General features: G+C 37.3%; 1 protein-coding gene across 4 annotated transcripts in view; it reads right to left on the reverse strand.

The window, feature by feature from the left end:
- Positions 1-27,101, reverse strand: part of ksr2 (kinase suppressor of ras 2) — a 171,688-nt gene that overhangs the window by 78,846 nt on the left and 65,741 nt on the right. For all 4 annotated transcript variants that reach the window (XM_015378853.1, XM_015378855.1, XM_015378854.1 and 1 more), the window contains one exon: positions 7,133-7,305. In XM_015378853.1, coding sequence (XP_015234339.1) covers positions 7,133-7,305 — 173 coding nt within the window. The remainder of the gene's footprint in view (positions 1-7,132; positions 7,306-27,101) is intronic.

Here is a 27,101-nt window from a genome sequence, read left to right on the forward strand (position 1 = left end):
TTAGGTGTAGTTGTTAGGGCATCTTTATTTAATTTTAGTGCTTTTTATTGTAATTTTGTGTGTAATTTTTAAAAAGCCAGTTTCTATTTGTTTTCCCCCATGGCCTGGATGCTCCCCCATCCCAAACACCCAGCTGCCTGATGCATGTAGCAACAACTTGCTTGGTGTAGATGATTCATCTGGATGGATTAATGTCAGAAGACCCTATTTTAAGTAGCTATCATTGCATTTTGAAGTTGTCATGATGATAATATCTCTAAAAGATGTTAACATCGATCATGCTATAGTGGAAAGTCTTACTCATTGAACAGTTGGCTTCTGATTGTAGCTTCAAAATCAGGAAATAACTTAAGGGCTATTCTACCTCTTTTTTTCACTATCTTATCCATTTTAATCTGCTCAAGCTTTAGAACAACTTTTACACTTTGTAGATTATATTGCTCTACAGTATTCAAAGTTTATCAAACCATGGATTTGATGTCTCCTTCAATATCTAAAATAATATCACCCCTGTTATGTTAACAATAAAGCCTCTTGATACGTAATTTCTGAACAGTTCTGTGACATGTGCAACAGTTTGGATATTGGTTATTAATGCAATTCCACTTGAAACCTCTTGAAAAACTTCATGTTATGATTTTATGAAAATTTTAGAAAAATATTTCAGTTCTATTTTCTGGTAACAAGTTGTGCACTTCTTTTTTTTATCCAATCACATAACATCCTAATGAAATTAAATTAAGTCTTTGTTTACAAACTAAGGAAATGTGAAATTGTTTAACAGATGTAAATACTTAATATATTTCATTTAGCGTGACTTTGTTAGGATTAGTTTTATGATTCATGCATGTGCTTAAGAATAAGAATACCTAACTGTTATGTGTTAAGGTTCATGTTTTTCCAAGCAGTTTATCTAATTAGGACGATACAGACATCCCTGATAGTTGTTTAATACATGAACATTATGAAGTGTTATTTAAACTGTTTGCTCCAAGTGATCTCTTGAGAGAAAGCTTAAAAATGTGAACATAGAGTTTTCCTTTACTGTATTTATTTTTATCATCATTAATAGTGTCACTGTTTTATTTATTACATTTATATAATAATTTCAGCAAAAGTGTTTCAAAAATGTTAAACATTACTTCATCCAGAAGTATTGAAATTGGTAGACTGTTCCTACAGCTGAAGCTGAAAGCATGTAACACCCAGAAACCTGACATGGGAACCATAACATTCATGTAAGCTGGTCAAAAAGAAACTTTACATGGTGGACAGTCAGAGTTTTTTCCCAAACAAGGCTTGTTGGCGACAGGTGTTGACAGTTTAATAATTGCCCAACCGGATAGCAGAATTCTACCAAGAATGACAATGCAAAACAGTAACAGCTGACACATCTTTAGTTTTACCTGCCGGCAGCCTTGGCAGTACCATCCCTGTTCGCTCTCTTCTCCTACACACAGGAGATCACATATTCGCATATATTTGAAAATGTCGGATTTCACAAAAAAAATCAGAATTGAGTATTAAGGCCTGCAGTGTGTCCATAGCTTTTGATTCATATATTTGAATACATCCAGAAATATCCAAGGAGGAGAAGGACATTATTGAGAAAGACGCTACTCAAAAGATAATAAAGCAAAGCAAAAGAAGTATTAAAATAATTCATTTTGTTCACATTTCAATGAAGTGGAATGTGGAGTTTTCTATATATCTTTGCTAGCATTAAAATAATCAAACCTGTCTATTGTTAACAATTTTTACATGTTCTCATTGGTATATGAATTGTTTGTCTTGCAAGGGCATTTTCACCAATTTAGTTCTTGCTTTTTAACCAGGGGTAGAGTCAGTATCTGGTTCTGTATAAGGGCCAGATTGTTTATCCACCATCCAAAAGAGCCAAGTCATTACATCATTACAAATGCCTCATTTAATTATTGCCTCCCCCCTCCATTCATTTTCCTGCCATTTAGAGACCGATCATAATGCATGGAGACAGGTTGACCACACAGATATCATCTTCTATCTAAGTATCCTGGTAAATAGATCATATCATTTCAATTCGATTACTAATGCTGTTTTCAATCTTTAACAGTTAAACTGAGGGCTTCAAAATCTTAAACAAGTGGTCTGCTAACAACAGAAAATGAAATAAATACAGCTTTAAGAGCAAAAGTTCCTGATACCTGCTAACGATATTTAAAGCACTTTAATTGGTTGCTGTTCCTCCATTAGCATCCCCCTTGTGGCTGTCAAAAGTGGTTTTGTTTTTGTTCTGGTTTTTTGGGGTTTTTTCTGGCCTAGCTGCAAACTGTCACTGTCACTTTGTAGCCACAATGACCAAAGTGAAAGCAATAATAAAAAACAGAAGACGCTCTACTCACAGCCTCCTGACTGACCAGGGGCCTAGCAGGTTTAACAAACTCAGATTCAAATCCGCAACTCTAAATTGATCTAGCTAAGGTCGGGATTTCAGAGTTTTCGGTTTCACAATAGCCGCTATGAATTAGTTCAATCAATTCTATGTAGGTGCACTCAGAGTTGAGCACGTGCTTAACAAGTATGAAAAGCCATTTTACTTTCCGTACCCACTGTATATTGGCATAAATGGCAGCGCCTACAAGCAGTGGCCCACTACTGCACTTTATAAATGGAAATGTTCATTTCACTGCTAAGTTGCTTATTCACTGTTGAAAAGCTGTATGTATCGAAAAATTTGTTTCGTATGCACCCTGTGTATACGGACATATTGCATTGAACAATCAGTCAAAGCCTCTTTCACAACATTCTGGGTGACAAAATATTCCCTAAAAGTTGGAATATATTCTCTTTTCTGATTTCCTTTGTCAGTAATCGTCAATTGTTAAGCTCTAATAATAAATCAAGGTAATAAATCAAGATATTTCAATGATTAACCATTTTCTCTTAATCTGGCTTGCATATTGATATCCATTAAAATATTTTGAGTTTTGAAAGAAAGCTGAATTAGATATCAACAACAAGGAAATATTAGGGGTAAATATTCATGTTAGCTTTTTTTGTGCAGCTTTCATGACATTCTTTGAAAGCTGGGTTAGTTGGTTTAAATAACTGTGGTAAAATGTCTAAGATTAATTATACGAATCACCCATTTATTTTTAAATCAATCATAATAGGGTAATAAGAATATTACTGAAATGTTTACTCATTTCAGAATCTACCTTACTAAATTAACATATAGGTTACTGACACACCGACTGATGTTTTAAAGCCTTTACTTCTGGTTGTTAGGAGGGTTTTCTGCTTACAGCTAACGAAAACACAACAGATTAGAATACTGCATCCATCCATCAACTGCCACTTTTCTATTAGGGTTATGGGGGTTGATGCTTATCTCTAGCAGTCTGTGGGCAAAGGTCAGAGTAAACACTGGGCTGGTAATTTGTTCAGGACAGGGCAAAACCCAGAGACACAAAAGCACCAACGTTTTAAGGGCAATATGGAATCCCCAACTAACCTAATGGTCCTGTTTTTGGACTGCAGGAGGAGGCAGGAGTACGTGAAGCAAATCCACACATGCACAAGGAGGACATGCAAACCCCAGGCCGGGAATCATACCTGGGACCTTCTTGTCATCAGGCAGCAGTGCTATGAACTGCTCCAACATACAGGCCTATATGAAGCCATACCAGTATAATGGTATTGTAACAGAGGCAAAAATCATCTGTTCTCTTGACTAGAGTTCTGTTTCCTTTTTATTTATTATTTTTTTCGTTTTTGCATAAAATGCTAAATCCATTTAAGTAGAGAGCAAATACTTAAGTGTAAGACGACACTGACTGTAAATGTTAATGTAAACCAGTTTCTCGTCAACAACACATTTTATCATGCTTCTTTGACACTTTCTCCCTCTATCAAAAGCGGAAAACTTTAAAGTACGCCTTTGCTGACTACCTTGCCAAGAAGCTTACAGCCATGCTCTCCCTACTCTGTCTTCTATAAGAATGTAGCCCTTCTAAGCTAAAGCTGCTCCAAAATTCATATGAACACTGAATGGTTGCTGTTTAACTCCAGAAATTAATCAACTAACTCCACTTAAATATCCATGTTTTAGGATTGGCTTATGTGTGCAATAGATGACTTTTGAAAATAAATCCTGATCTAAGTCCTGAATAATCATCAGATTTACTCTTTTTGTAAAACCCATACAATTGCATCAAGCCTTTAGAAAAAAAAAAAAGGTAAGCATAAAGCAGTAAAAAAAAAAAAACCAGACAAGTGATGAGATATGAAAGAAAGAAAACTAAATTTTTTTGGCTTTAGGTTTAGCTGACCGCACCCTCTCTGAAGCCAGTTGCTTCACAAGAGGCTCTTCATTAAGATGAAGGCACATTAAGCGGTTCAGCTGAACTTTGACCCACCTCTACCCCATCTCCTCCCTCTCTTGTAGTCCATCTTGCTACACCACCAGTGACAGGGTCCTGGAGGGAGACTACTCTAATGCTCTTCCTAAGTTATTCATCCAAGCTAATGTCAACTTACAGCATTGTGTCTTCTGCCGGGGTCTGAGCACCAAAGAACTTTTTTCATTCATGTCAGTAAAATCTTCCTAATCACTTCTTTTCTTTGTGTGAGTCTCTCAAGTTTCAAATAACTTTGTGGGTATATTCAGGTTTTAAAAAATAAGCAGTTCTTTGGATAAATGGATATTTTGTGTAATCTTTTTTGCAATTATCTTTAATTAGTGGTTTTGGTATTCGAGTCCCTAAATTTAAATATCATATTAGGTCTTCTATGATTCTCTGACTTTTTAATTTTTGCCTTTAGTATCTCTTCATTTCAATCAAGACAATTGTGTTATCTTGGTCCTTTGAATGAAAGTTATATACCTTCTAAAAAACTTCGATCCTTGTTTGCAGCTTTTTTTGTTTTATTTTCCTCCTAATTTTTATCTTGCATCTAACCCTTTTTGTTGTCCTTATGTTTAAATTGCTCTCCAAGTAAAGGTTGAATGATTGATTGAAACTGTGGTTGACATAGAAATGTTGCTCAGTAATAGTGTGCATTTAGGTTTTGAATTCTATTAAAACTCATTGAGAATAGTTTGAGGTGCTTGCATATTTTTTTTTGTATTTCTATGATCTTAATTCTGTGTCCTTTCTTCTTTATATCTTAGGCAATTCTTGATTGCTTATTTCACGTCATGCCTCCTCGTACATCTATTCATGGCTGCGTTCCACATCCCAGTCAGTTCTGGCAGATAGTATTCCCAACTTAAAGCCACGACCATGCATCACTCGTTTCATTGACAGGACCTCCATTACTCTCTATTTTTGTGCCTTTTCCCATCTCCTCCACAATCTAATGGCTTCCGCAGTTTGCCTATAATGCATCAACCAATAAGGCAGCCAGTGTGCAGCGATACACTACCTCCATCCGTAATGGAACAGCCTGATTTCTCATATGGTCCATTTTCCAACTAAGCTGTGCCATGAAAGTTTTTCAACCAAAAAAACACATTAATAGAAAGACGAATTTCTTTGCTGTTGTAAATGCACACGACAAAGTGCAAAACAGAGTTTTATAAAAGAGTTCCACAGTTCATTTATAGCCTTAAGAAAAGACAAAAGTGTCACTTCATTTGGATGGGATTAAACTGATTTCAGATAATAAAGTAAGAAATCTTAGTGTTATTTTTGATCAGGACCTGTCATTTAAATCTCATAAATTCTAGAAACATCTCAAAGATGTTTCTAGAATTTACTTCTTTCATCTGCGGAATATTGCAAAAATTAGAAATATCTTGTCCAGGGGGGATGCTGAGAAACTAGTCAATGCATTTGTTACTTCAAGGCTGGACTATTGTAATTCTTAACTGTCAGGAAGTCCACAAACTGTAATTAAAAGACTTCAGCTGATCCAAAATGCTGCAGCCAGAGTTCTGAAGAAGAATAGAGATCATAGCTCTCCTATACTAGCTTCTCTTTATTGGCTTCCTGTCAAATCAAGAATAGAATTTAAAATCATCCTTCTCACATATAAAGCCTTAAAATGGCTAAGCTCTATCTTATATCAGATATCTGATTGTTCCTTATGTCCTTAACAGAGCACCTCACCCTCAATCTGCAGGTGTACTAGTGATTCCTAGAATTTCTAAAAGTAAAATGGGAGGCAGATTGGAGAAACTAATATCAGGCTCATCTCCTGTGGAACCCACTACCAGTTTTAGTCCCTGAGGCAGACAACCTGTCTATTTTTAAGGGTAGGCCTCAAACTTTCCTTTTTGATAAATAGTTAGAGTGGCTCAGGTTATCCTGAGCTATCTCTATAGTTATGCTGCTATAGGCTTAGACTGCTGGAGGACATAGGGACCCCTTTTGCATCACTCTGCCTCATTCTATCTTTATTCTCCCACTCTGCAGAATCTGTTAGTTCAACCTCTAACGTTCTGCTCTCTCTGCTTTTTCTCATAGTAGTTTTGCCTCGTCTGTTCCTGTTTGGTGACATCATCCTTGAGAGAAACATCAGCTGTGCTGCTGCCATCAACACCTTTGTTTATAGATGTTGGAGATCGGCCTGTTTTTCCAGCGTGGTCCTTTTTCTCTGACTATGACTAGCTGGATCTGCTCTCATCATCCTCTGACATGGGAGTTGGCTCAAAGCTTGTCTACCTGGCTGTGTGTTTCCTGGAAGGGGCCGCCTTTTACAACTGCTTTTTGTAACTCTGCTTCTGTCTCCTTGAACCCCAGTCAAGGGAGTTTTTCCTCTCCACTGTCACAACAAGCATGCTTAGTGTGAGGGATTGCATTCGAGTCAATGAGTCGATGAAATGAACTGGTTTTCCTTTGATAGAAAACTTTGAATCTATTTGAATGTATGATCTGGTGAACTGTAAAGTGCCTTTAGATGACGTGTTGTGAATTGGCTCTATAGAAATAAACTGAATTGAATTGAATTACAGGTGTATAGGTTATACCGTTGCGTAATTTTTAAGTTACCAATGTGAATAAACTATCAACAGAGCATTTTTCAACACAACAACAAATAACCTCTGTGACTTGTCTTTGCATGGAGAAAAAGCCATTTGTAGAAAATGAAACACTGACATGAACTGATAATAAAATGTAAGATGGATTTATAATGTCAGCTCACTTACTTGCAGAGGGTGTTTCAGCATGAACGGGAGGTGTGGAAGGGATGAAAGAGGGAAAGAAGAAGGATCGCAGAGATTGTTCGTTGTGGAGCGGTGACCGTTGCGTGGGAAGATTCTCACAGCTCCCCACACTGCTGTGAATCTTAAGGTTCAAGGGCTTGGTCTTCTTCTTGGCTCTGAGGGAAAGCAGGAAAGTAAAATACAAATAATGAGTTGGAGAGATGAGAGGGAGGATTTACATAGAAGAATAAATTGATCAAACACATAGTAGTCGGAACCACTTTTTCCTGCAGGAAATATACTAAAACCATCCATTTGGTATCATGCTGCATCATCAACGACATAAACTGCAAACACTCTCTGCTCATGTTAGAAAACCTCTACTGGTCTAAACTGAATGGAGAAAAAAATCAAAACATAGATCAAGGCCCAGATAGGAAAGGACACAAAGATAATGAAATTAAACACATCATTTATAATTCATCACAACCATTAAACAAAACTGATCAATACAGAATTGTTTCCTGTTAAAGCTCCTTTGTTTTGACACAGAAAAATAAAACCTATTACAGCACATGCTAATTTATTATAGACAAAAAGCTGCATTTATTTTATTATTTTAATACAATTGAAATTTGCAATTTACAGCTCAAAAACTGCAAAACAATTATCTACCCTACTTTTCCTGCAGTTTAAGTTCCTCAGAATAGGAGCCCAGAGAACGTGTAGATGTTACTGGAGTTCTCCCGCTTTAAAAAAAGAGTAATTGTTTAAAGTTTAAAAGAAAATTAACATACTTCCCTTTTTCTAATCAGAAAGAAAACATGGCTTTTGGAAAATATTTCGGATTGCAGAAATCATGGTGGTCTTAGTATAGCTAGGGGGGTCCCACCCATCAATCTTTGTTAGTTAATGATCTTTAAAAATACAGTGATAGTTTGCGAGCTATAATCAGCATACAGTAAATACCAGGCAGCTGAAATTAGGCTAGCTACTGGAGTAGACAGCCTGGCAAATCAGGCAACTAACAGCTTGTAAGGTTTATTTTACTCTCAAAAAAAAAAAAAAACAATTAAGAATTAAAATGTTCAGTTCAAAAAGCAAAAAAAAAAAAAAAAAACAGTTCAAAAAGCAAAAAAAAAAAAAAATAATAATTTGGGAGTGTATCTAGTGGCAAAATATAATATGATAACTAATATCAGAAACATCTAAAAACAATTGTTCCATTTGTTTAACAATTTGTGTGAACAGTTTATAACAAGGAAGCTGTTTTGTACTCAAGGTTTTAATTTCAATAAAGAGTGATGAGGATGGTTCAATTAGCTCTGGACAGTTTTGGTGTTTCTTATTAGCAAATAGCTGAATTTCATCATGAGCCTTCTTTTAGACCTGAGCTGATAGATTACTGTCAAAACTGCTTTTTTAATTTAAAACATTCTGTTGAAATTATAAGTGAACAGTAACTTAGTGGTAACACTTCACATTGTCAATTTTCATGCTATTGGGAGATGTTGTCATGTCAGAGATGAGTTTAATGAATCTTGTAGCATAATTGTTTATGTCATGTTGTCATAAAAATGATTCAAATAAAAACAGAGACCATGCAGATAATGTGTGATTATGAATTATGTTTGAGCCAAAGTTAGGAAAGTTAGAATAAAGCATTTGATGTGATTTTCTGGGCAGACTATACAAGTGCCTAATTTTGTTTTTTATTACATTTTAGCTTCAAAATAATAGAATCATAGAATACTGCCTCAGCAAATGAAGACTCCACCTATCACAAAACTGGAAAAGCAAATTTAAGGCCTAACTTTTCCGGGATTTATAATACATTATCAATTATTCAACTGCAGCAAAAAACACGAGGTGACTTTGTGGGGATAATTGGTAGTGAAGACTTTACCCTTCAGTGTCCTTCATTAGAGAAATAATCTGCATGCTGTTAATTAGCTCTCAGTGAATTATAAGTGCAGATTCCCAGTCACATGGACCTTTTTATCCAGTGATGTCATTGTATCGCTGCTTTCTTTTTTCCTTAGTTGAGGCTACTTACTCAGCCACAGCTTACCCAACACTTTCTCCGACAAGTGACAAAAAAGTATAATTATGTTTACCACTTGATGATTTAAATTTTATTCCATACTTATATACCAGCTCTGTTAGGCCAGACTGTACAAAGAAACAAAAAAGCCCACTCTCCCAGTCCACTGAAATCTAGTCCAAGCATTTGTTACTTTTTATGGTTGACCTAAAACTATCAGTAAAAATAACTAAACAAGGTTGGAGGCCTTTAGGAGACCCAAAGCAGTGCAGCAGGAATCCTGCAAAAAAGATAAAATAAAGATAATCTTCCTCTATTTTTAGCTTCCCACCATCGGTCCATTGTCAAATCTAGAGAAACTACCCCTACTCCTTCTCACGTGTAAACCTATTTATAATCAAGCCCCAGCATCAAAATTCTGTTTGGCATCAGGAAGAAATACTGACGTCTTTCCTGCATTCAACTTAATTCACCAACTATGCTCTAATTTTACATTATTTACTTGTTTTACAGCTTTAAACTTCATGTTCTCACATTATGTTTTCTTCTTTGTAGTACCTCCAGGCTATTAAGCTACTACTTCCAACATCTTAACGTTCTCTTTCTATTCATGATAAACTTGGCCTTGTATGTTTACTGTTCAACCCAGCCTCTCTCTTAACATAGCCATTGGCTGAGCTTTTGCTATTTCATCCAAAGGATTTTAAACTTTGACATCTGCTCAGTTGTGTTCCTTTTCTATGATGAAATACAGGAGCTGCTACTGCCATTAACTTTTTGCTTTTGTTTAACCTTTAAAGTACTATTTAACCAGAGCTTCAGTTTTTGTTTTCTTTTCTTTTCTTTTTTTGAGTGTGCTCTGTCTTCTAAAACCCACATGGCAGTTCAGGTTCTGCAGGAATCTTCTTCCTGTTTAAGAGGCGGTTTCCATTCTGTTAACAGCTCAAATGAGTAATGCGGCAAAGTCAATGACACAATGCTGCCAGTCAGTTACTGGAAGCAATCTGTTTTCCTTAGATAAAAAGATTTTTGGAACTATTTGTAAAATAAATAGAACCTTACAGGGTAAATGTGTTTACATTACTTGGAATATCTTTGTATGATTAGACAGGATTTACTTCTTTTGTGAAGTGCTTCATGATGTGATCCACCCTGAAATAAATAAACTGAAGTAGAATGCCTGTAATTGGCCATAGTTTTCTCGATATATAACACCTTGAAGGTTATGAGATTATTTACAAGATATGCACTACAGAAAAACACTAGTGCAATAGCACTGCATCTAAAGTGAAAAGATATCTACATAGAAAAACGCCTGCAAAGCCTAAACAAGACTTCTAAACAAGAAGTCCAAAGGCAGACAAAAAATATTTTATTGTTTAGAAGACTGGAGAATCCTCCTTAAAGGAGTAAAGAAAAGGGAATCAGTGAAAAGTTTTGCTTTTTGAAATTTTTGAAAGACTTTTAAAGTGTAGAAAAAGAAGGCTGTGAGTTCTGATTTATGATGCAAAGTTAAAGTCATTAAGTATTAAATCTCAAAGGATTTTTTTCTTACATGTCAGTCATTCTACCCCTTCACTGAGTCATGCAATTAGACCTGTACACCAGCCCACCACTTCAGTCCCATCTCCTGCAATAAGGAAGCAGCCCGCAGGTTATCACTTCTTCGTCACAGAGCTTTTGTCAGCTATTCCGATTAGCTCACTTTATGCAATTTGAATCTAAATCAAGCTATTCATTTCCCAGCATGCACGCCTTTATCCTCTCCTCGAATGATTTGTGGATGTGCAGTAATGGGGGAATGTGAAAAAGAATGTGGGGAGAAGGCAGAGGATTCCCACTTTTGGTTTTGAAAACGTCTGTCTCTGTAGGCAGGCGGAGAAAAGGGGTCGGGTATGGGGGACTTTCAGCTTTGGAGTCGTTAAAGCTTTTATTCAGGTTCAGCAAATGGAAAGTTAAGGGATAGACAAACTCAAAGAATAAATGAAAGGCAGAAGATGGGAAAGGTGGGTGAATTCCCAAGAGTCGAGAGAAATCAGCAAAGGTGTGAACAGTTCACTTGTCTTTTGATGTAGTTTAGGGCTGTATACAATGATGCGTCACCCACAAACAGACGTTGCTGATGTTTTTAAGGCTTCTGTTGTGGCAAATGGGAGTTACAAAGCCTATTTTTGGCTACGGTGTTACAGCATGTCAAGACTCATATCCCACCCAACTTTAAACAACACCAGTATACTTTCAAGTCAACAGACAATCAATTTATGCTGCTCTCAGGCACATTAAAAATCCCAAAGCATGCATCTGGATGATGAAAAAATTGCAGAAACTAAAAACATCACAGCCCTTCAGATTGGCCCAATTACATTGTCCACCATCATGTTCAATACTGGGGTCCCATAGGGCTATATCCTGAGCCCACAATTGTACATGCTGTCAACCTCAGGACTACTAGTTGCCCAGACACCCGCATCAAATTTGCAGACATTGTGGGGACTGATTCATGATGATTAGAAGGCACCATACAGGGTTAAAGTCCAATGTGGCTAGTTTTGCAACATTAGTACAACTTCAATCTGTCTGTCATACAAAAAGAAATGTAATCCCAATCTGATCTACGTTGACAGAAGATAGAGAAGCAGCAGAAGAAATGTTGATGTCAAAACAGATGTAAGATAGTCGGTTTATTTGACTTTTGGTTTTGAATTGCAACAAACAAACGATAATGATTTTTTTTCAATCTGTATTAAAAGATTTTTAGCTGATTTCAAAACGAAATAACATTTTACTCTGATTAATTTTTTTTTACTTTTTCCACAGAGCAATTCAATTTAATATATTTATGTAGCTGCAATTCACAACACATCTTCTCAAGGTACTTTACAAAGACAATTCAACCACAAGGAAAACAATCTGATTGCTTCAACTTTGCTTCATCTAATTGACTCGAAAGCGATCCCTCACATCAAGCATGCTTGTAGCAACAATGGAGAGGAAAAATTCCCTTTTAACGGGAACAACCTTCCTGCAGAACCCGGCTCAGTGTCAGCGGCCATCTGCCTAGGCCAACTGAGGTTCAAGGGTCAGAAGTGTACTAAGAAAAAGAAAGGGAGACTGTCAATCTGCTCCACAGGAGGCCCCGTACAGGAAACACACAGCCAGGCAGACGAGCTCTGAGCCAGCTTCCTCCTTCATCCCATGATTCATCCCATAATTCATCACATCATTCATCTCATCATTCATCCCATCATTAATCCCAATGAACTTTTGATAAGCTTTCGCGGCAACTGCCCTCTTTGGTAAGCCTTTGCGGCAATGGTCACCTTTTGGTAAGCCTTCACGACAAAGGCCCCCTATCGGTAAGCCTTCATGACATTGTTCCCCTTTTGGTACCCTTCGAGGCATTGGCCCCCGTTCAGTAAGCCTTTGCGGCACTGGCCCCTTTGGTAAGCCTTTGCGGCATTGGCCCCTTTTGTAAGCCTTCGCAGCACATCTCCTCTATTACCCATCCTGCTGTTCTACGTATCTTAGCTTTCTACTCAAGTCTCTCTTCCTTCTGAGCATGCTGACACACTGGCCTCAACCTTGGCACTTTTTTTTGGGGGGGGGGGGGAACCCCAGTTCTCATACAGCTGCTTATGCATATTAAAGTAAAATACAGCACTAATGTTTCCTGCTGAAGTCTGAGTGCCGAACTCTAAAAATAATTGTATTGATAAAATAGTCTATTAAAATAATCTATTATTCTTTCCATGTAAGTTTTTCAGACTGATAGGCTTTATCAAAAAGGAAAGTTTTAAGGTGTGCTAAATATCCTATTTTTAATGGAACCAATTTTATTTAGAAAGAACCCAAAAAAATCATTACTGTTAAGAGCAGGTGGGATGGACAGTTCCACAGAGCCATGGCTCTGGGTAAGTTTTGCAACTGTATTAGAAAGAAATCTAGGATTATTCTTATTCTCTTCTATTAAATGGGAGAATTATGCTGCTCTTGTTTTACAAAGGGTCATCTTATACAGCAGTATACTATTTTTCCAGACTGGTAGGATTACCGTAGGCATGTAGAGTGACATTTTCTATCTGGTTTCCAAGCATTTTGCTTCAAAGTGTGCAGCTCTGCAGTAAACCAAGGAGCAAGCTTTCAATTTTTTAAGTTTTTCTTTTCAAAGGGGCTATATTGTCTAAGGCAGTACGCAGAGAACTGCCTTAGTGTCTGTGGGCAGTTAACAAGGGGGCCTCCTCTAACTCTTGGATGTTTAACAGCCTGAGGCCAGAATTCTTACTCTGACACCCTAGCCTCCAAAGCTACAAAAATACAACACTGATTACACATGCAAATATCACTAAAGGAGACAGAGGAATAAATGAACATCTGACACAGAGAGCAGGAGAAAGGAGAGGAAGGTTTAGCAAGAGTCAGGGGAGAGAGAGGGCAAACCCACCGCCATGCTGAGCTAGCACTAGTCTAGGCTACCTACCCCTTACTACATGAAACAAAAACCATGTGAACATGACAAGTGCTCAGTCGAAAACTGCAGTACAAGGCGCTGTGTTTTAAAGTGCTTCTGGACTTCAAGATATCACAGATAAAGAACTTCATTCAGACAGAGATAGCTTGAACAGGACCCAAACATATCTCAGCAGTCAAAACAGAAAGTGAACATGACATGTCTCACCAACACCACCAGTAGTACCCTGTGTAGGCTCCAAACAGCTCTGGTGAGCTGAGTAAATTGAGTTTTAGTTTTCTTTTGTGTATCTATTTTGATAATTTCTTGCTATTTATTGTGTTCTTTATGCCTTGCTGTCTTTTGTGTATTTCCATGTGCTCTTTATTACTGTAGTTTGTTTTTGTATGTTTTTTTATTTTTATTTTTTGTGATTTTGTGTTATTCCTCAACCTTTATATGTTTGATACACTATAGGGTTTCTCTATATTTTATTTTAGCTCCTTCCTGGTATTCTTCGGCTTCTCCACATTTCTCTCTGCCTACTAATTCCCTTTGATTAGCACACCTGTTTCTCTTTTATTTATTCACCTTGACATATCACTGGCTCTCTTCATTTTCAGTTGAATTCACCTGTTGGTTGTAATTGTGTTGTCTCTCACACATTCCTTGCTACTCCTAATCCTACTTTTTGTTTTCAATATCCATTCACTTCTGTAAGCACCTTTATATTATTAACATAATGCTTAACTAAATCTCATCTCTGCATTTGATTCCTCCATTAAATTTAACCATGACATCCCCTGAGAGACTTGAGTTAGAATTGTGGTGTCATAATTGAAACTAATGCTGAACCTCACTATCAAAGGTTTGAGACATGTCACTGAAATGCTTTAGTTTTACTTACCAGTAGGTTGAATTTCTAAGAAAATGACTTACAGTTGTCCCTCAAAGACCTGCAACTTTGCATATTTTGGTTGCAAAAGATTATAACTTGACATGGACTTATTTGATAATATACTTCTGGCTTAATCTGGAATTTAGGGTGAAAGTCTTAACTTAGATTTGAAAATTAGGCTTGCAAGTGGCTTTGGTGCCAAAAAACTGGACTTGGACTTGCTGGTCAAAGATTTGTGATACATCTTAGATTTGAAATACATGCTTAGTCATCTTATGTGTCTGCTGGGTTAGGTTAAACTTTCAGTCTCTTTCAGTTACATTTTATTTGCAATAACAAAAATTAATTGTGAAGACTATGCAAATATGTAACTTTATGTTAACCAAGCTTATCCTAATAAAGATCATCTGATTAATATACATTTTCTTTTCTACTTATATAGTATTGGCAGAGTTAAAAAATAACAACAAAAATATGCTGATGAAGGTTCTCAGTCATCCAGGTCATAGTCATTCCATAAAAATTCAAAAAATATCCACTGGACTTGGTTTTCAAGATTTGAAGACGTTTCGCCACCTCTCCAGGAAGCTTTCTCAATTCAAATGTCTGGATCCGCAGTGAGTTTGAGTCTTATATAGACAAAGCCTTGTATCGCTTGGAAACATGCAAATGGTAACCGATGAATGGGTCGTTTAGTCCCATCGTTAGCCTGTAATATCTGAACCTGTCTATGATTCTAGGGGTCGTTAAAGGGGGATTGCCATTAAGAGGGGGATTGTCTCCTGTAGTACCTGAAACCTGTCTATGATTGTTAAGGGTTGGTCGTTAAGGAGGTATTGTTCACCGGCTGGAGTGGGTAGGTCCCTTGTTCCTCTGTGATGGGGTGGGGGGTGTTTCAGGCACGTCCCACCGGGAGGAGGCCCAGGGGACGACTCAGGACACGCTGGAGAGACTATGTCTCTCGGCTGGCCTGGGAGCGCCTAGGGCTTCCCCCGACAGAGCTGGAGGAGGTGTCTGCGGAGAGGGAAGTCTGGGAGTCTCTGCTTAGTCTGCTGCCCCCGCGACCCGGTTCCGGATAAAGCGGGAGACGACGAGTACGACGAGTACGACGAGTACGATAACAACAATAAAAAAAAATCCCAGTACCAAAATTGTGTTATTGTCTAACTGTGATTTCCAAAAACTGATTAGATCGGTTGGAAGCTTTTTTTTAAAAGATTTTCTTGACTGTTTACACTTCTAAAAGATGAGATTTGCACTTCACAATATGCAGGCAATTAAAAAAGAGAAACCTGACATTCATACACACACATATTCATCCACCCACTCACTCCATATCCACTTTTCCCACACTTGCAGAGACTCTAATTACAGTGACACCTTCAAGTAAAAGTTTCATTTGATCAAGGACAGAGGTGAGAGCAGAGGCGCAGTGATCCTTCAAATGATTCTTTTCCTTTACTCTCTTGCACATTGGAACAGATTGAAAAAATATTGGTGGCTATTAGAAAACAAGATATGTAAGACACAAGGTGCATTTCTGCACTATTGGTGTTTCTAGTCTGATAGCTTTCCAATTAATAATTTTGGCCCGATCAAACTAATTACATCCAGAAATCGATCAACAGCAACATTAAAAAAAAATCAGACAACTCCGCAGGGACTCATATGGCACCCTGTTGCTTTTTACGCAACTGGAACTACGGAACAATAGCAATAGGGAATTAGTGTGAGCCCTTTGAGCTGTTTAAACCAAAAACAGGTGTTCCTTGCTTTCAGAATTTTGGAGCATCAAACCTGTGTTGAATAAAAGACTAAACAAAAATATTTAAAGGCTTTTTGTAGATTACTAAATAAGATATGTATCTGCCAAGAAGATTTCTAAGTTATATAATCACATATAAAGACACAATCTGCATCAAAATGGGAAGATTAGCATTGTAACATACAAATTACAAACTTAATTGTTCTTAAAAGTCTTCTTTTGATATTTTACTACACAAGGGTTATTTTCTTTTTATTCATAAATATTAGTATATATCAACAATATAAATACAATTTAAATGTAAATTAAATTTATTGAATATTTTCAAAAAGTGCAAATTATACTGATTAAATCCAAACTGAGACATAAAATAATTTATTTTGGTTTATTTTAATGATTAGGGTTTACAGCTAATAAAGATTTTAAAATATGGCTCTTATGCAATTTAAATATTACAAGACTGGCCTGACACTTCTCAATGTCAAGCTACTGAGAAGGGCAGTATCCAAGACTTTTTCTCTACTACATTTTTTCTGTTCCATTCAACTCCACGTTAATATGCTTGGATACTATGTGAAAATAAAACCTTTTTTGTAATGGCCTTTTGTTGCTTTATCCTCCTTATGGAAGGTGCCGATACCTAATCCTAGAAAAATGTGAAGTTAGCTGTCTTCTCCACCATTGCCATATAATTCCACTTTATCAGGGACTGGATTCCTGGGGTAGCAGTCTGAGCAAAGACTCAGAAACTTAAGTGGTGGCGTAGTGGTTCTGAGTTTAAGTCCCACTCATCCCCACAGTCTCTGGGGGGATGAGTCCCACTCTGGGTCCCTGAGCAAGACCCTTAACCCCAAACTGCTCCCTGGGTGCCGCCCAATGGCAGCCCACAGGGGACGGGTTAAATGCACAGAGTGAATTTGCCCATTGTGGGACAATAAAGGGATTTATATATACTTCCCCCTCTCCAGACCCCTGCTCTGGGAGATGCCGTGGTGCTTTCAGGCCAGCTAAGAGACATAGTCCCTCCATTAAGACCTGGGTCAACCCCTCCAAGTGGAATATGCTTGGAACACATCCCGAGGAAGGAGTAAAGGGGGCATCCACAAAAGATCCCTGAGGCCCTCCCGACGTGGAGGAGAAAGGGTTCTACTAAGAGCCAAGAATAACCAAGCTCCGAGCTAAGGGACAGCCCAACTAACCAGTGGAGAAAGTTACTTTCAACCGGTTGTATCCAGGATCTTGTTCTTTCAGTTAGAATCCAAATTTCGTGACCAAAGTTTAGGGTAAGAAAGTAGACGGGCCAGTAAATCGAGAGATTTGCCTTTTTCTTTAGCACTCTCTTCCTCCCAGTGCAGCATTTGCATTATAGCTGCCCTCTCCTGCAAATGTTTAGGCTCCTTCCGCCCAGTGGGGTGACATTCCACATCCCCAGAGCCAGCTAAGGCATCTGTGGATCGGTTCACTGAGGCCTCTGCCTCTAACTTCTGCCAAATCCCCTTAGACCTTGTTCCTCATGGTCATTTAAGCCCCTGACAACATGGCCTCAGGGATCATCCGAGCATTGAAAAGCAGTGTTGGGATTAGCGAAAAAACATAACGGTATTGGAAAGGAAGTTATTTTTCAGTAACTGAATAATCTAAGTAATTACTTTTTCACATAATTATGTTACTTACATTTTTACATGACACGTTACTTTAACTTAATGAATCAAAGTGACTTTCCATAAGTGCACTCTCTCTGTTGCTGGAACCACCTTTCAGTGCAGAAACACAGCAGCAGCTGAGGTACAGATATGAGATTGGCTAACGAAACATACATTAATTGAGCGGATGTTCAACATAAAATGGGGGTTCAGATCGTCAGAGTCAGCAGTTCTGAATTGGAAGCATTGTCTATAATTAAAAGCTAAATGTTCCTGTGCATGGTTACAATGTATACAAAAAACAACTTTATCCACATCATTTGATGCCAGTTTAATTTTATCCCAAAGTAACTTCTCCTTTGTTAGACTGCTTGAAAAGCATTGTTTATAGCGTTTCTGTTATTTATTATCCAAATTAAACCTAGTAGTGTGCATGAAAGAAAAGTTTATACACATTTAATTTGCTTTATTTTTCTTTTAGTATAAACATTTAACATAATCATCACATTTACATAAATATACTGTAATTGACTGTCTTGTCTGACTTGTCCCACCACACACACCAAAATGGAGAAGATCAGTATATGTTTTCGTATATGTAGTGCTTTTGATTAATTAATTATATTATATGTCAATTAAAATCAAACATTATATATTTAATAGTTTAACTTCCAGTTATATTGAAAGTTTCGATTATGGAAAAGTCATTCAAATCATTCAGCATTTTCGATTTTGATTACTTTTCATTACTTCGCCTAGAAACTTTGATTAGCAGTAACTGAGCTACTACCAGCAGAACCGAGAAACAAAGTGCGGATTCTAATGACAATAATAAGAGTGGTGGCTGGGAAACACTTGAAGCAAAGCCAAAGAACAAACAATCCAACCCACGTCTGAAAAAGAAGCCTGACAGGCTATACGACATAACCTGGCCATGACTTCAGGGAATTATGTCTTCTAATCCAAGTATCAACAGACACAAAAAGTTGGCTCTTCCTAAAACAAAGGATAAGGAAGGACCCACTGAGATTACTGAGAATACAAGGGTTCCACTAAAAAACAGGTTCATGAACCATCAAAGTGTTGGTTAAATACGGATCAGTACTTGGATGTGGATTAATTTTCTCCAACTAAATAAAAAGAATTAGGTATTCCAATTCTAGTAAAGACAAATTCATGCATTTGTCTTTACTACAATTGATTACTGTAACAGATTCTCAACAGGTTTGCCTAAAAAGTTAATCAGACAGCTGCAGCTGATCCAAAACAGTGCTGACCATGCTCTCACTGGAACCAAGAAAGTAGAACATCAGCCCAGAAGTCCTTACACTGGCTCCCTGTAGCTCAGAGAATAGACTTTGAAATCCTTCTGTTAGGCTATAAATCAGTGAAACGATCAGCACCTAAATACATAACAGATTTTTTGTCAGTGGATCATCCTCCCAGAGGACTTAGGTCTTCTTGTTCAAGCCTACTCTGTACACCCAGAACTAGAACCAAACGTGGAAGAGCAGCATTCGGCTCCTATGCTCCATTTATCTGGAAAAAACTTCCAGAAGACTGTAAAAGTGTTATGGTTCTCCCCTTGTGTACTTCTGAGTTTCTTTTTAAAGTTTGATTAATGTTATTCTGTGTTCATAGGTTTCTTTTCCATTTTGTTATTTTTATGCTGTTTTGTATTTCTTGAGTCACTCTCTGTTGCCCCCTTGTGCCTGTTTCCTTTATCCTTTGCTTCCTTCTAGTTAAGGGCTGGCTATACTCCCCGCAGCAGTGTGTCGCAGTAAGCATGACACAGACATTTTTGATTTATGCTCAATATTGAAGCGTGGTCTGTGGGTCTAGATACAGCCAAGGTGGTGAGGAAGTGGGGGCAAGTTTGTCTGACAACGGACGGACATGAGGGCGAAAAAGAGCGGGGATCCAGGTGGAAAAAGGGTCCCATCGTTCTTGCGCACCTCGCTCTTGTAGCTGGTCAAAATTCACAAGTTCTTTTCCGCGCTGTCGATCTGTCACCCACAATTTGGGAGAGGTACAGCAGAGTGTCTGCAGAGGGGGCCGGGGACGCCCTTTCTTTCACTGCAACACCTACGCAGACGACCTAGTTTAGAAGTATAAATCAGCCTTTAGTTCTATTCACAAGTGCTCCATATTAGCTCATTTGCCCATTATTTGTTCTGTTTCTCATATATACACCATCTCAGTTCCTCATTGCTGGTTTCTTGTTGTTGTTATGCTCCTTGTGTGTGTTTTCCCCTGGTTTTACTCATCTCTGCATCTCTGTTCTCTGCATTTGGGTCCTCAACAACCTCCATCCTCACATTGACAAAAAGTGCTAAAACCCTGAATTCCTTTCAAAGTCAAAAACGCATTTGTTTAGAACTGCCTTTGACTGGTAGTTTACGCTTATAGCCCAACCTTTTTGTTTTTTTTTGTTTTTATCTGCATTGATTTTCATTCAATTTTCACTTTATTTTCTTATATTTTGTTGTTTAATTCATGTCAACACTTTGAATTGTCCTTGAATTTTGTTGTACAAATAAACTTACCATGCCTTTCCTTACCTCAGTTACTTTCTTGGTGAAGTAACTATTTACTTTTAAGTAACATTCCCAGCACTACTGAAACCCCCTCAGAGGAGATGGCGATTCTCTTTCTCTAATATTCCAACTTTTGATAGAGTGAATCTTGCATTAAATTGCAGAAAACGTATTACTGAAATAATCAGAAAGTTCAATACTTAGTTAACTAACTTATTCAGTTGAACTGTTAAACAAATTAAATGATTAGAGTGAATGTTTTCTTTCCTGACATACATTTCTATATGTCTGTTGTATGTAGCTTCTTTTCTCTAAAGCCCAAAATAAATACAATAATTGTTATAAATGGTCACATAATTGGAGGAGAAACCATGAAACATTGCCTTTGGTATATGCAACGTTCGGCTTGTCTATCACATAAAGGGACCCACAAAATACACCAAAGTTTTATTATACACTTTGCTATTATTTAGAATGCAGTAAGTTCAAAATGCAGGCTGTTTAATAATCAAAGTAAATAATATATGCAAATCAACCATGCAAATGTGAAAGGACTAAAGATTATTCACTGTAAACAGACTAAGTCATTTTCAGAAGGTAAAAACAATTAATGGTCCTTCGATAGGGATTTTTATAAATTTCAAATTTACCTCAAAATGAACTGGTTTTTATCTTTGATCTGTTTAGATATTTGAGAAAGACTATTGTTGATCTATTTTAAAGATACTGTATATTGCAAATGACACACCCAAAAAAAGTTCTTTAAAAAAAATTTAAGATTTCTTTAAACAGGAACTTTTATGTATTTGATAAGAATACATCTCTAAATTTGTGAACATATAGGGAAAAAGAGCAAGAAAGTAGCATCAATATATATGTGTAAGGTCGAAACACAGCCAAAACCATAACTCTGGACAGTTTTATCAAATAAAATTTCCTAGGATTAAAAAATAACTCTACTGTACTTAGAACTAAACTATGAATGTTGATTCAAAAATGCAACACATACTAAAACCAAAAGTGATTAAAGATGAGGAGAAAAGAGAAATATTGTTTGTGACACAGAAACTGAAAGAAACACAGACATGGATGGACAAGCGGAATGCAGAGAAAAGCGAGATAAGTTCTTAAGCTCTGGAAAGAATGACCAAGAGAACAATGAGCTGACAGGAATGTGACATTTATTTTCCAAAGCTTATCAAGGGTGTGGGTTAGAGGAAACCAAGAGAGCATAGTCTATCTAGCTGAACTAGTTGTGTATGCTGTCACTTGTTTTTACTGTATGCTTTGCTAGAAGTCTGAGAATGAGGAAAAACTTTGTTTATGTAGCAAAGTGGGGAATTCACACTTCTGGATGTAACCAAATACTCAGTACTTTTTTGGATTTAATATATCTGATTCTAATAAATTTAATAAAAAAATAAAATAAAAAATAAAACTGGTATACAACAATATTCTAATACATTTCTGGGATGAGGTTAACCAGGTTGAAAGAAAGAAAGGGAAAAAAAGAGCTTTAAAGGATGTATAAAATGAATTGATGTAGTTCAGTCTCCTCCACTTAGCAGTCTCACCAATCCACTTCACAGGCCAAGACACTGAGGGTAGCCTGCTCACACAACCTTCAAGCTCTTGCTTATGCTTTTAAAAACAACAATAAGGCAGTTTCCCATCATAATCCTGAGATAAGCTTAAAATATTTTAACAGTTCCAAAGGCCAGTGATGTTAAAAGTCCCACTTTTGAAATATTTCTATTGAGATAGAAATAGTCTGAGATTTATGATATACATTTAGTTACATGTTGTAATACTGCTACTTTCCCTCTATTTAAACTAAGGCTAAAAACTAATTTGTTCAAGACGGCATACCTTTAATGTCTAATAAAATACATGTCACATTAAATGTTTCACCTCTTTTTCAGAACTGATAAAACTACTTCATAATAATGGCATAAAAAAGAAAGCTTCATTATCTAGAGCCTAATTTTCTAATTATCTACTTCTTGAAAACAGATGTGTAAAGGATGTACACTATGTACTCTATGGCACATTTTTAATTTAATTTTGCTTTTTATTTTGGTGTTTGTGTTTGTTTTACTTTGAATGATGATGTTGAGTCAGAATATAGCAGGAGAGAGATAGTATAACTAGCAGAAAATGGCTGAGGACCTACATATTCAAACCTGGGGTAACCATGGTAAGGACACAATCTCAGTAATAAATGCTCTACCAGGTGAGATGCCAGTGGCATTCTGACCTTATTATAAAATCATCAACGATGGTGTGTCTGATATTTTATATAAGATATAAGCTAAGCCAAGAGTACAACTAAAATAAATTATAATCTAAGACTTGACCTGCTTTTATTAAGTAACCCTGCTTTCGAATTCTCCCCCCCCTATTACTTGCCTAGCTGTTGTGTTTTCTTTGTTTTAATGGGGCTTTTAGGTCACTAATGTTTCTAACAAACTAAAGTCTTTACAAAAAAATGAATAAGAAGCTTTCATATCCGTTCTGACGTGGTTTAGCTCAGTTCAAAAGGACATAAATAAAGATCTGCACCAAACTTTTTTTAAACCACTTTAATGCCTGATTGGCCTCAGCTAACTTAATTAGAAACCACATGTTCATAGGCTCTAGAAGCAATACAGCCCTGAAAGGAACATTTAAAAGAATTAGAAATATGACTCCAAATCCACCATTCTTAGACTCAACGATAAACGGATCTGCAAGTCCTACATCTGCTCTCTGTTGCCTTGAAAGGAGGACATAGATGAAGTGCCTGATAGAAGAAGCATCAGATAAATCATCTTGCTTCCTTTATATGACATGTTGACATGTTTAAGAAGGACTGAGCATTGCACCTTATTTGGGGCCAACTAGAACAGGAACAAGAGCACTTATTTGAGGAAGGTAGTTTATATCCACTGCTATGTTTTCCAGGAGTAAATGGGGCTCCAAGTTTAGCAAAATACTAAGAGAAACATATAAGACTGAGAGCCATCAAACCCGAATCAGCTACCGATGTTGTATCTATGTATGTATCCAAGTTGTTATCTATCCAACACTATCAACTTTCAACGATGTAGCTGGGGATCATTCAAACTTTTTGTTTCATGTTCTGAAAATCAAGGGCAGTTTTTAATCTTAAATCAAAACATAAGCGCTGACTCTTAATGTTGTCACTTTTTTAAAGTGGAAATCACTATGGAATGTCTCAGGAAAACCTGCAATGTGTGAAAATTGCCTTTTTTAAAAGACATGGCTTATTTTAACAGAGGGCTCTGTGTAAAGATAATACGAGTGACAAAGCAGTGATTAATGATCCCCCATAACTGAATAAACATCAGCTTGGACAGCGCAATACAGTGAAGAAATTTTCTAGACATCCATCTTTCGGATTGTTTCCACTCGGGAAGTTACGTGTTTGTTATGAAAAGGAAAACTGTCACCATAACTTTGAAATGCAAACTGGTCAAACATAGTTTGTCACCACTTATATAAGCCTGCAGCAAAGGAAATTGTACAATAAAGGCATTGTAAGACTTTGTTTTGTAAGACTATAAAGTAATCTGTATTTCACGTACTGACTCATTTAACTGGTTATAGGAATATGTTTAAACAAAGCATTGGATTAAAATAAAAGTTGAAGCTGAATTAGCAGTTTTGGGAAAGAAATCTATCTTTTTTTTATCAGGACTGATATGAATCACACACAGCGACATAGGCATTTTAGTCAAGTATAGTACTGTATGCAATCCCTTTTTTGTACATTGGGGGATGATGTGCAACTAAAAACTCCAGAGACACAGCTAATGCTACATTCAGACCACACGCTGCAGAAACAGCAAAAACACACGTGCTGCATGTACATGTTTAGTTCTGAAGCATCTTTGCTGCTCTAGCTACAGCGGTCGCAAAGTGGGTCTGATGCACGTTGGGCGGAGCTATCCTATCCTTCCTTTGCCTATAAAAATGGCGGATAAAATCAAAAGAGTCGCTTGGCTAATTTTAATGAATAATGCTACATTCAGACCGCAATGGCTGGAAGCAGCAAAATAGCGTCTGCTGCTCATTTTTGATGCTTGTCCACATTGAGGGGACGTGTGTCCAGATGCAACTGATGCTTCTGCTGCTCCTGCGTATAATGGCAGAGAGCGTCTTTGCTATATTTCCTGTGATCAGTGAGTAAAAAGTAGTGTTGAACCAATACTGATACCAGTGTAAGGGAGGGCCACAATCCAGCACTAAAATGGTGGTATCGGTATCAGTATAGGTGAATACCAACAAATAGGGCACCGATACCATTTTAAGAGCCAAAAGTTTATTCAACTATTCACCCATTCCAGTTAGGCAATAAAAAGTTCTACTGGATTCACTTTTTATTAATCTTTTTCCTGCTTCACAAAGGTAGGCAGCAGCTTGACAAAGCCATGATGGCAATTATTTTACATCCAAGCAGTATGGAGTTCTTCATATATATACACACACACATCAATTTCAAACAGATGGTATCGGTAGGGTACCGGTATCGGCCAATACTGCACAGCCAGGTATCGTATCGGGGCCAAAAAAATGGCAACAGTGCAACACTAGTAAAATGTAGTTTTAACATGTTCTTAAGTGAGAAAATCCACCAGAAAACTTCATCTGTGGAGTCAGTTCATTAAGATTACAATCCTGCCTTCAAATATTATTTCGCTGTCAGAGCCACTCAGGCCCCCTACACCGATAGTGCTGTCACTGGAAATGCCATTTAACCGCAGCCTCTGGCCTGGTCACCTCTTGACAGTTTTTCCACTAAAGTCTGTGGCAGCTGGAAGGCATTTTTCATGTACATAATCTAAACTGCAGGCACCAGAACAATAGAATCTACATATTTTGCCGTCAGGTTTCGACATTTTGAGTTAATTTCTGATTGGTTGATGTCCCGCGTCGAGCAGCAAACGTTAATTTTTTCCAACTCCAGCAGCTGCTGCTTTTGCTGTGCGTCGTGCTCTTCAGATGCTCAGAAGCTCACGATGCGATGCTTCAACTGTTCAGACACGCTCATCCTTGATGCACATCAACCATTGACTTTGCATTTAAACTAGCTGCTTCTGCTGCCTCTAGCGCATGTGGTGTAAGCGTAGCATAAAGCTATAAAGCCACAGATTTAAAGCTATTATTAAGTCTATTGCTATTCAAATGCACTTGACACAGTGATCATTACCAGGTCTGGCAAATTTCCCTTCACATGTACTAGTATTGACACTTTTTTTTTTTACTTGAATCTTCTTTACCAATGTGTAATAATATTACACCAAGATTCAAATACATCATCAAAGATCTCAGAGGAAATCTGGTCAGGGTAGTTACACCATTTGACCAATCTGAAATCTACCTGAAATCCAGTAAAAATTGTTTTATCTGCAATTAATCTAGTAATGAAAATTCCCACACTATAACCTATGCTCAAGACCATGCAAGACCCCAAAACAGTCCAGAGAACCATGGTTACAACTTTCTGTCTTAGTGTAAGGAAAAAAATAACGTGTGAATTTGTGTCTAGTTCCACCAAAAGAGGGTAGAAGATAGAATAGAACTTTATTGTCATTACATTGTAGCGGCTGCCATTGTGCGGAGCACGGGGAGCAGTGTGGGGTTAAGGGTCTTTCTCAGGGCCCCAGAGTGGCAGTCCGTGAGAATTAGTGGGGCTTAAGCTCAAAACCTCTGGGATCCAAGCACAATGCTCTAACCACTAGGCCAGAACTCCCTTGTAGGAAGAGAGGATGTAAGTGGTACGATGTTTGTACGAAGTGTTTATTTTTAATAGGATGATGAAAGGAGATAGATGATTCGCTTTGGTCTGGACCAGTTCATGAGATGGATGATGTTCTGTGTGCTTTTTTTCTTCTCTATCAGCAGATCCCAAAATTATTTGTTGCCAATGCAACACACTGTATGGCCTTATCTAAAAAGCTCTGCATAAAAGCAAACCACAGCAAATAAACATGTGAATTGTCTCACTTTCACCATTCAAATTGCCATTCAAAAAATTAAAGGGTTTCTGCTCTCCATAGAATCTGGAAGAAATAAATGTGCAAGTCCAAAACAGTCTTGAGAAAGTGAAACAGAATAATGAGTTTCTTCAATGTAATTCTTTAAAAGCTAAAGATATTTTGCATTAACTAGAGGCCTGTACTATTCTAACAAATGAGATTTATGATCTTATGTGTAAGCGTTTAGAAGGGAGTATTGTTGAAAAGTAATTTAATCACAAAGTTGATAAGGAAAGGGTGCAAGAAGTCTTAAATGGGGATGAATAACAGTCTGATTTGGGAGAAATCTACATGAACGTTCTTGGTACATCAAGGGCGTGTAATGGCAGAAGCTATTTTGGTGGCCAAAAAAGTTCATGTCAGATCTATCTTGGAGATTGAAGCTCAATATGCGAAACTCAGTAAGCTTGAATGTGAATGGAAATGTCAGGAGTCCTAGATTATGGAAGAAATGAATCAGACGGAAGCAGATGTGCCACAGCAGCTTGATGAGGAGAAGAGAAAGTTAAAGGTAATGCAAACGGATATGTAAGTTTAAATGGCTGCAGCTTGGATTGATGTTTATTGCAGACTTGCAGATGGTGTTGAAGGGGAAAA

This window comes from Cyprinodon variegatus, unplaced genomic scaffold (assembly GCF_000732505.1).
Source record: "Cyprinodon variegatus isolate N-32 unplaced genomic scaffold, C_variegatus-1.0 Scaffold180, whole genome shotgun sequence".
Taxonomy (NCBI): domain Eukaryota; kingdom Metazoa; phylum Chordata; class Actinopteri; order Cyprinodontiformes; family Cyprinodontidae; genus Cyprinodon; species Cyprinodon variegatus.